Source organism: Nannospalax galili, unplaced genomic scaffold (assembly GCF_000622305.1).
Source record: "Nannospalax galili isolate Female #2095 unplaced genomic scaffold, S.galili_v1.0 scaffold54, whole genome shotgun sequence".
NCBI lineage: Eukaryota > Metazoa > Chordata > Mammalia > Rodentia > Spalacidae > Nannospalax > Nannospalax galili.
Genome location: NW_008341028.1, coordinates 5,468,837 through 5,479,764, shown reverse-complemented (window position 1 = coordinate 5,479,764; position 10,928 = coordinate 5,468,837). Strand labels below are relative to the sequence as shown.

At 40.5% G+C, this 10,928-nt stretch overlaps 1 protein-coding gene across 1 annotated transcript in view; it reads left to right on the top strand.

Annotated features, from left to right (window-relative positions):
* The window catches only part of Clpx (caseinolytic mitochondrial matrix peptidase chaperone subunit), a 47,657-nt gene that overhangs the window by 15,220 nt on the left and 21,509 nt on the right, over nt 1-10,928 (top strand). Inside the window, exon 4 of the mRNA XM_008836312.2 lies at nt 10,137-10,291. Within this exon, the coding sequence (XP_008834534.1) occupies nt 10,137-10,291 (155 nt within the window). The remainder of the gene's footprint in view (nt 1-10,136; nt 10,292-10,928) is intronic.

Sequence of the window (10,928 nt, the reverse complement as noted above, 5' to 3'; positions counted from 1 at the left end):
TCTTTTTGAGACAGGGTCTCCCTGTAGCTCCAGCTGTCCTGGAACTCACTATGTAGACCAGGCTGGCCTTGAACTCACAGAGATCCGCCTGTCTCTGCCTCCTGAATGCTGGGATTAAAGGCGTGCACCACTACGCCTGACTTAATAAGAATTTTTTTAAGTGGTAAGTTAGCTTATTTCAGAATTTATTTTTTATTTATTTTTGGTTTTTTTGAGAAAGGGTCTTTCTATAGCCCCAGCTGGCCTAGAACTCACTATGTAGACCAGGCTGGCCTTGAACTCACAGAGATCTGCCTGCCTCTGCCTCCCACCTGTTGGGACTAAAGGTGTGTGCTACCATACCCCGCCAGAATTTATTTTTATTTTCTATAGTGTTCTTTATTTTTATACTATTGGGGATTGAATCTAGTGCCTTGTGTGTACTAGGCAAGGGATCTCTATTGAACTTTATCCTCTGCCCTCTTTGTTTAGTTTTGTTTTTTGAGGCAGAGACTGTTGTAGCCCAGTAGCCCAGAGGAGACTCCTAATCCTCTTTAACACCACCTCCCAATTCCTCGTATGACCCCAGTTCTCTTTTTACTTTTTGAGGCAGAGTCCCACTAAGTTGCCCAGGTTGACCTTAAAATCACTTTGTAGTGCAAGTAGGCCTTGAACTTGTGATCCTCCTGCTTTAGCCTCCCAAATGGCTGGGGTTATAGGCCTGTTCCACCAGGTCTGGCTGATGTAGTATTTTCTCAAAACTTGCCAGGTTGTATAAATTACAGGGGAGACAGACAATGAGATTCCAAGATTCCTTACCTAGAGATTAAGATTTGGAAGAGTGGGAAGGGGTGCTAGAATCCGTGTTTAACAGTTAAATCAATGTGGAGATACTGCTTTTCTACTGTAATCAACTCAGGGTTGAGGCTTGTTTCTTCTAGGGATTCTACTCAGGTGTGGACTTGGAAATAGAAAATATGCAATGAAAAAGTAAAAGAAGAGTACATGTGTATTTATAGTTTAGCAAGCAAACACCTATTATGTTAGATCCTGCCAGGCACAGAAAATACAGAGGTGAACAAGATACTGTTGCTTTCCTTTCTGGCCCCAGCAGTCCAGGGAGCCGTTCCTCTTTTGCATTTGCCCACCCACAATAAAAGTTTCTTCAGATTGCATCCTTTTAAATACTGAGGATCTTCTGTGTATACATATTCAAATGTACTTGCTTATTATATACAAGGCCTTGGGGTCAATCACAGAAATACACACACACACTCACTCACTCTTGGGTCATCCTAGTCCAAAAAAGAATTTTTTTTAGGTCTCAGGTCACTTACTATGCTTAAATCTACACAGAGTTAGTCAATAGTTTATAAACATCTTTTTTCTTGGTCTTTTTGAGACAGGGTCTCCCTGTAGCCCCAGCTGTCCTAGAACTCGCTATGTAGACCAGGCTGGCCTTGACCTCACAGAGATCCACCTGCCTCTGCCTCCTGAGTGCTGGGACTAAAAGCATGTGCCACCAAGCCCAGCTATAAAATATTTTTTTTTTAAAAAAGATGTTTATGCCAGGCGTGGTGGCATAATCCCAGCACTTGGGAGGCAGAGGCAGGGGGATCTCTGTGAGTTCAAGGCCAGCCTGGTCTACATAGCAAGTTCTGGGACAGTGGGGCTACAGGGAGACCCTGTCTCAGAAAAAAAACAAAACAAAAAAAGACCAAAAAAAACTTTTTAAAATTTTATTTTATGTGTATGAGTGTATTGCTTGCATGTATGTATGTGCACCTGTGTCCTGCAGTGCCTACAGAGGTTAGAAGAGGGTATCTGATCCCTTAGAACTGGAGTTACATGTATATATGTGCACTTGTGTCCTGCAGTACCCACAAAGGTTGGAAGAGGGTATCAAATCCCCTGAAACTGGAGTTACTGATGGTAACCACCATGTGGATGCTGGGAATTGAACCCAGGTCCTCTGCAAGAGCAGCCAGTGCTCTTGATTGCTGAGCTATCTCTCCAGCTCCATAAACATCTTTTTAACATGCTTTTTGGTCATTTGTAATTCTTTTGTGAATGGCTCATTTAGATAATTGTCCCTTTAATTTTTTTTCATTATTTTTAATTACTTGAATACATGTATATATCTTCTATGAAAAAAAAATTGGGCATTACAGATGAATCCAGTATCTGAGGCATGTCTTTATTAAATATAGAACTTAAAAAAAATGTTAAAAAAATTTTTTTTTTGGTCTTTTTGAGACAGGGTCTTCCTGTAGCCCCAGCTGGTTTGGAACTCACTATGTAAACCAGGCTACCCTTGAACTCACAGAGATCCGCCTGCCTCTGCCTCCTGAGTGCTGGGACTAAAAGCATGTGTCACCACACCTGGCGAATACAGAACTTTTTAAAGAATTATAAATGTAATATTCTTTTTAGGGGGGCCGAGGGGAGTTGAAATAGTCTTAAATAGCCCAGGCTGTCCTCAGACTTACTGTGTAGCTGGGAATACCCTTGAATTTACGATCCTCCTACCTCCATCCTCCCAAAGTGCTGGGATTATGAGCATGCACCACTATACCCAGTTTTATACAATGATGCAATTGAACACAGGTTTCCATACGTGCTGGGCAAGGACTTTATAAACTGAGCAACATCTCCAGTCCACATAATTCTTTTCTTCTCTAAGCAGTGTTTTGAGAACTATATATGCAAAAACATACAGATTTTATTTTCTTTTTCAAAATTTTATTTCTTCATTCACATATACAATTTATCCTTTTAAAGTATATATGGTTTTGGGGGGCTTCAGCAATGGCTCAGCAGTTAAGAGCACTAGCTGTTCTTGCAGAAGACCAGGGTTCAATTCCCAGCACCTACATGGCGGCTGGCAGCTGTCTGTAACTCCAGTTCCAAGGGATCCAGAGCCTTCTTCTGACCACCTCAGACATTGCACGACATGGGTGCACCTATCTATATGCAGGCATTACACTTATATACATTAAAAAAAAAGTATATATGGTTTTGTGGTTTGGGTGTATTTTTGTAAGTTATATAATCTATACTATCTTCAGGGCATTTTTAATTACCCAAAGGAAAACTCCATAGCCCTTAGCAGTTACTTTCTACCTTCTTCCTCTCCTGTTGCTGACAACCAGTAAGCTAAATTCTGTCCCTATAGATTTGTCTACTTTGAGTATTTTATCTATGAAATTATATAATATGTGGCATTGTGCCTGGTTTCCTTCAGTTTAGCATATTTTTAAGATTTATTCATTTTGGCATGTATCAGTATTGCATTACTTTTTAGAGCTTAAAATAATCTCATTGTTTAGCCATCCATCAATTAATGGACATTTGAATTGCTTTTTATTTGCTGGCTATCACTGCCAGGGGCAGTAGGAGATGTAGTTCAGTTCTGTTGGCTGTAGTAACCTAGGAGTTCTCACAGACTTCTTTCTACTCAGGTGAAGCTCAGAATCTTGTGCTACAGAAAGGAGTTTTAAGATGAATCACTATGAAGCAAAATTGAATTCTATTAAGAAAAAGTTTTGTTTTATTGTCTTTTTTGAGACAGGGTCTCCCTGTAGCCCCAGCTCACCTGTGTAGACCAGTCGGGCCTTGAACTCACAGAGATCTGTGTCTGCCTCCTGAGTGCTGGGATTAAAGGTGTGCACCACCACGCCCGCCTAAGAAAGAGTTTTAATATCGATTGAATTATTTTGCTTCAGTGCTACGATTACAGACTTGTACCCCTATGCTCAATTTTTAATTTATCTAAGTAACTTTTCTTTAGTAAACCAGGTCCAAGAGTTTGAGGTACATGTACAGCTTTATAGGCTGATAAGATAAACATAGGTCAAAAAGGGTGAACTGAATTCTCATACACAAATCACAAGGAAGCCAAGGCACATGTTTTGGGTGTAAACATGGTTTATAATCTTGTTTGTGAGATTTTCTTAATTATCATCCAGCAGGAGTGAGGGACTCCTTTCCTTTCTCGTGTCCCTTGTATTTTTCCTTCTTTCTATCCTACCTCAGATTTTACATGGGCAGATGGTTTTACTTCTCTTGAGGTTTTGGAACTGCTGGGTCAAATCACAGCTCTGCTTAGTTTTCATAGAATTGCAAGTTTTCTAGAGCAGTTGTATAATTTTTTTTCACATCCTTTTAAAAAAATTCGTAGTAGTTATGAATAGCTCATTCTGTAGTTTTATTTTGCTGATTACCAATGATATCTAGTATCTTTTCACATATTTTTGGCCATTTGTTTGTGCTCTTTGACTAAATGACTTTGAATCCTTTATTCATTCTTAAATTAGGTTGTCTTTTCATTGTTGGGTAAGCTATATAGTCTAGGTAATAGATCCATATCTAAGTACTTGATTCATAAATACTTTCTTTTTGTGAATAGCTCCTTTCTTTTAAATGTAGTATAGCATCAGTCATCAAGCAAGCTTTTGCTATAAAAGGCAAAATAGTATTTTAGAGTTGGTGGGTCATATGGTCTCTTTTACAACTATTGTACTATGTATTTGTATTAGTTACTTTTCTTATCACTATGACAAAATACTTTACAGAACAACTTAAAAGGAGGAAGGATTTATTTTGGCTCCTGATTTCAGAGGGCTCAGTCCATGGTTACTTGGCTCCATGTGCTTGGACAAGACATCAAGGTGATGGGAGTGTGTGATGGAAGAGAACTTCATTCACTTCATGGCTGACCAGGAAGCAAGAAAAAGATGTCAGCAATCCCTTTCCTCCCTACCCAACTTGAATTTTTTTTTGCCTCTCTGAATTTTTTTTTTAAATCTTTTTGAAGCAGGGTCTCCCTGTAGCCCCAGCTGTCCTGGAACTCACTGTGTAGACCAGGCTGGCCTTCAACTCACAGAGATCCGCCTGCCTCTGCCTCCCAAGTGCTGGGACTACAGGCATGTGCCACCACACCAGGCTGAAAATTTTTCATTATTATTTATTTATGGTGTGTGTTTATAGGCACATATGTTATGTAGAGGTCAGAGGACACCTTGTGGGAGTCAGTTCTCTCCTTCTTTACATGGGTCCCAGGGATCAAACTCTGGTCATCAGTTCTTGGTACCATGTATCTTTACCTGCTGGGCTAGCTCACTGGCCCACTTTTCCCCTTTAATTCGCCCAAGCCTCCAGCCCATGAACTGGTATGGCCCACTTTATGTGTGGGTTTGTTGTTTTGTTGTTTGAGGCAGGGTATTCCTGTAGCCCCAGCTGGTCTGGAACTCACTATGTAGACCAGACTGACCTTCATCTCACAAGAGATCCACCTGCCTCTGCCTCCCCAGTGCTGGGACCAGAGGTATGTATGTGCTTACCACACACAGCTTTAAAGGGTGTTTTTATGAGTTAAAAATTAAGCCTTATAATTCATTTATTTCCCCCTTCTTCCAGTAGTACTTTAATAAGTAGAATTAAATCATTGAACTTGGGTATATCTTGAATGTGCTTCACTATAAACTTGAATTACAAATTTAGTATTCAAGTAAAATTTAAGCAACCCTTTAGTAGTAAGTACAGATGAGCTGTGTTGGTGTTTAATCCCTTTCCCTTTGACCTAATTTCCTTAGAGAAATACTTTGATCTTCTGTTTTCAAGCCAGATTTTCCTGTCAGACAGCCTGAACTGGATTGGAGACTTTTCTGCCTTTTAATCCTTGCCCTATTTACCATCAATACAGCTGTAAACTGGTGCTCTATTATAAAATAAAGGCACTTACTGTTTTGCCTTTATTGAGAAATGATGATTATGTATATGAGCTTGTGTTAATTTGCAGGTTTGATGGCTTGATTTTTCTTCAGGTAAACATTTATAGGTGATCAGTAAATATAAAACATGTATGAATCCCTTGTATTTTAAAGTTTGCTGCTGGAATTCATCCAGAAGTTATTCTTTTTTATGAGTGGTTTTGTTGTTGTTAGGATATATTTAAAAAATGATTTTATGTCTACGTGTGTTTTGCCTGCATGTATGTATATGCACCACATGTGTACCTGGTGCCCAAGGAGGCCAGAACAGATCCTCAGATTCCCAGGGAACTGAACCTGAGTCCTGTGCAGAAGCAGTACATGCCCTTCATTACTCCTGAATCATCACTCTAGCCCCAAGATTACGTTTATTTTTAAGTGTGTACGTGTACACATGAGTGCTTATTCCCATATGAGTACAGATACCAGAGATAGGCAGAGGCATCAGATTCTCCTGGAGTTGGAGTTACAGGCAGTTGTGAGCCACCTGGGAATTGAACGAGGGTCCTCTGCAAAAGCACTATTCGCTTTGTTGTTATGACAGGGTTTCCATGTAGCCCCACCTGGCCTAGAATTCACTATCTAGACCAGACCCCCCCCTTCCCCTGCCTCCTGAGTGCTAGGATCAAAGGCATGCACCAACATGCCTGGCCTCCATTATTTCCTCTTAACTACTAAACCATCTCTCCAGCCCCAGAATGTCCTTTATTAATTCTTTGACAGTTTCATAATGTAAACAATGTGTCTTGAATATGTCCACCTCCAACTCACTTCTCTGACACCCTCCCCCAGGAATCCCCATTGTCTTTTTTTTTTTTTTTTTGTAATCCACTGATTCCCGTTACTGCTGCCTGTTGGAATGTTCACTAATCTTGATGGTTTAATCTTATGCCGGTACTAACTTCGGTGAGCACATGAATGCAGTGACCTTCTCAAGTTCAGAAGACAGCATTTCATAGTATTCCTCCCCATCCTCCAAACTCTTAAATTCTTCCCACCCATTGTCCAAGATGTTTCTTGAGCCCTTTTTTGTTGGGGGTGACTGGTATAGATGTCCCGTTTAGGGCCACCCACTCAGTAGTCACTTATTAGAACTTTGGCCAGTTACAAGTCTCTCTCTGCATTAACTGCTGACCACTGCAGAGACGCTTCTCTGGCAATAATTTAAGTACATAACCATAAATATTTAGAAGGCAATTTGACAACATACCCAATAGTAGCAAGCTCTCCACTATGGTCTATGACTTCCCAAGTCATGTGTTTTTGACTAGGTTTACAGTATCAAGCATGAATTCCCTCCTGCAGACCTCAAATCAAACCCAAAAGTGGTTTGGTTACTCCCATAACCTTTGTGCAGCTGTTATACCAATGGGTACAACTTATCTGGCAAGTCAGTATTGTAGCATGTAGAGTTTGCCATTGATGGCTTTTCTTCCTCAGCAACCTGAATAACACTTACCAGCACTGTGAAAGCTAGCCAGCAGGGAAGAACTTTTCAGGTCAGTTCCAAGCTTGATTTCTCTTACGTCCTGCAACCAAAGTGTGTTGTGTCTTCAGCAGTAGGGTCTTACCTTCTAGTTCTGGTGGGCATCCAAGAGCAGTGGCAATAGCCTGTGTTGTTTTGGGGGTCTCCATGACCAGTAACTCATTGGAAGGTATCCTACACCTGGCACTGAGACTTTCATTTATAACCCATGTCCTTTGGAAACAGTGTTGTCCCACTAATGCAGAAGAGTACCTTTATTCACAGAGATCCACCTGCCTCTGCCTTCCAAGTGCTGGGATTAAAGGCATGTACCACCATGCCCACTTTCAGAATTTCTAAAAATTTTATTTTGGAGGCTGGAGAGATGGCTCAGCATTTAAGAGCACCGACTGCTCTTGTAGAGGACCTGAGTTTGATTCCCAGCACCCACATGGCAGCAAACTGTCCATAATTCCAGTTCCAAGGGATCTGGCACCCTCTTCTGACCTCCAAAGGCACTGTACAACATGAGTGCACCTACCTCCACGCCAGCAATACATCATACATATAAAAAGAAAAAATAAGGGCCAGTTTTGGCAGTGCATGCCTTTAGTCCCAGCACTGGGGAGGCAGAGGTAGGCAGATCTCTATGAGTTTGAGGCCAGCCTGGTCTACATTGTGAGTTCCAAGCCAGCTAGGGCTATAGGGAGATCCTACCAAACCCGCCTGGAATATATATGTTTTTTTGGGGGGGGGGTCTTTTTGAGACAGGGTCTCCCTGTAGCCTGAGCTCTCCTGGAACTTACAATGTAGACCAGGCTACCCTTGAACTCAGAGAGATCCTCCTGCTTCTGCCTCCCAAGTGCTGGGACTACAGGCGTGCACCACCACACCCGGCTGGAATATATTCTTAATTGGCCTTGAATTTAAGAACAGAAATGTAAAATTAAATTGATTGAATTATGAATTTTTCTTTTTTCATGTAGCTTAAATCTAAATCTTGGGGAGATTTAGATGGTAGTTTCTCTAGATAACTATAGTTTTCCCAAAGAAGAGAGATTCCTTTAGTTTTTTTAAAAATTAATTTATTTTCTTAATAGTTCTGCCTAATTGGATTACACACAAAACAGCCTACAATTGTGTAATAACTAGCTTTATATTTGTTTTCTGTATTTATATAGGATGCTCTATCATGCTACTTTTTGAGGTCCCTGGCTTCCATTAGTAGGGCTGGGATAGCTGATGCTTTAGAACTGAGGAACCCTTTTTATGTTTTTAACTACCCCCTGTGTTGTTTTTAAAATTACTGACAAGAGTTACTTTCTTTCTTAGGGATTTTTTTTTTTTTTTTATTGCAGAAAAAGGAATTTGTAGACTTAAAGATGATGTGGAATAAGTTTGATGTATTTACTATGTAAAAGTTTTTTTAATATATTTTATTTAATGTCTGAGTGTACTGCTTGCACGTAGGTAGGTGTACCCATATCGTACAGTGCCTCAGAGGGCAGAAGAGGGCATTGGACCCCCTAGAGGAGGGGGATCCAGCCCCATGAGTAAAAGTTTTAAAACTGATCAGTTGTGCAAGATAATCTAAAGAAGGTATCTTCCCCACTTTCAGGAATTAAAATAGTTTTATCTCAGCTTTTAAGTATGTTTGAAATGTTTTATAGTAAAATATAGAAAATCTAATTAAGCTTTTATGGGGCTGGAGAGATGGTTCAGTGGTTAAGAGCACTGACTGCTCTTGCAGAGGATCTGGGTTCAATTCCCAACACCCACATGGTGGCTAACAACTGTCTATTCTAGGGCATCTGATGGCTTCTTCTGACCTCTTTGGGAATTGCATGACATGGGTATACTTACACACATGCAGGCAATATACTCATAACATAAAATTTAAAAAAATACTTTCATAATCATTAAAATATTTTAGTAGATGAGTAGTCCATATTCTCAAAGAAGATGTAAAAATTATCTCTAATGTCAAAAGAATCTTCAGATCTTTTTAATGAATGAAGCATATCACAAAAGGAAAGGAACCTAACAAAATGGTTTGGGGGTTTTTTTTTGTTGGTTTTTTTTTTGTTTTTTTGGTCTTTTTGAAACAAGGTGTTCCTGTAGCTCCAGCTGGTGTGGAACTCGCTATGTAGACCAGGCTGGTCTCAAACTTACAAAGATCTGCCTGCTTCTGCCTCCCAAGTGCTGGGATTAAAGACTTATGCCACCCTGCCCAGCTAACAAAATTATTATTACACATTTTTTGGTCTTTTTGAGACAGGATCTCCCTGTAGCCCCAAGCTATCCTGGAACTCACTATGTAGACCAGGCTGGCCTTGAACTCACAGAGATCCGCCTGTCTCTGCCTCCTAAGTGCTGGGATTAAAGGCATGTGCCACCACGCCTGGCCTATTACACTTACTTTATGTGTGTTCATGTGTAGAGGTCAGAGGACAATTTGTAGGATTCGATTTTCTCTTTCTACCATGTGGGTCCCCAGGAATTGAACTCAGGCTTGGCAGCAAGCACCTTAACCTGCTCAGCCATCTCCTTGGCCCAGTTTTTTATTGTTTTGGTTTGATTCTCTTTTTTTCATACAAGCCATAGATGATCTTGAATTTTTTTTTTTATTCGTCTGTCTCAACCTTCAAAATGTGGAGATTACAAGCATGTACTACTATATCTAGTGAACAAAAAGTTTCCTGAATGAACTTATCTTTGTAATATTGTTAGTATATAAACTATTTGTCAATATGTCATGCCTCCATCCCTTCCAGGGATTGAATACAGGAACTTGAGCATGGTAGGCAAGCACTATACCACTGAGCCAAAACCCCAGTCCTACAGTGAGATTTTAAGGAAAACAGCTCTTGAAATTGTCTCTTGAATCTTCTTCTCTTGACCTTGCCTTTTTTTTTTTTCAGCTTCCACCCGATTTGTCAAGTGTGAAAAATGTCATCACTTTTTTGTTGTACTGTCAGAAGCAGACTCAAAGAAAAGCATAATTAAAGAACCAGAATCAGCAGCAGAAGCTGTGAAATTGGCATTCCAGCAGAAACCACCTCCACCCCCCAAAAAGGTATAGTCTTGGCTCAGTCTGTGGACATTATATCGTGAAAATATTCCATTACTTCTCTTTCTTTTTTTTTTTTTTTTTTTTTTTTTTTTATCTTTTTGAGACAGGGTCTCCCTGTAGCCCCAGCTGTCCTAGAACTCACTATGTAGACCAGGCTTGCCTTGAACTCACAGAGATCCACCTGCCTCTGCCTCCCCAGTGCTGGGATTAAAGGTGTGCACCACCACGACTGGCTTAATTTAATTTTTTAATGTGTATGAGTGTATTGCCTACATGTGTGTAAGTGTACCTCTGTTGTGATGCGCACAGAGGTCTGAAGAAGGTGTCAGATCCCCTGGAACTGGAATTACAGATGGTTGTTAGCCACCATGTGGATGATGGGAATTGAACCTCTGCATGAGCAGTCAGTGCTCTTAACTGCTGAGCCATCTCTCCAGCCCCTATGTGTTTGTTTGTTTGTTTTGAGACTAGGCCTCATGTAGCCCAGGCTGCCCTTCAACTCCCTGTGTAGCTGAACTTGATGTTGAACTTCTGATTCTCCTTTTATTTCCCAGGTGCTAGGATTATAGGCATATGCTACCATGCCTAGTTCTATAAATTTTTTTTTTTTTTTGAGACAGGGGCACCCTGTAGTTCCAGC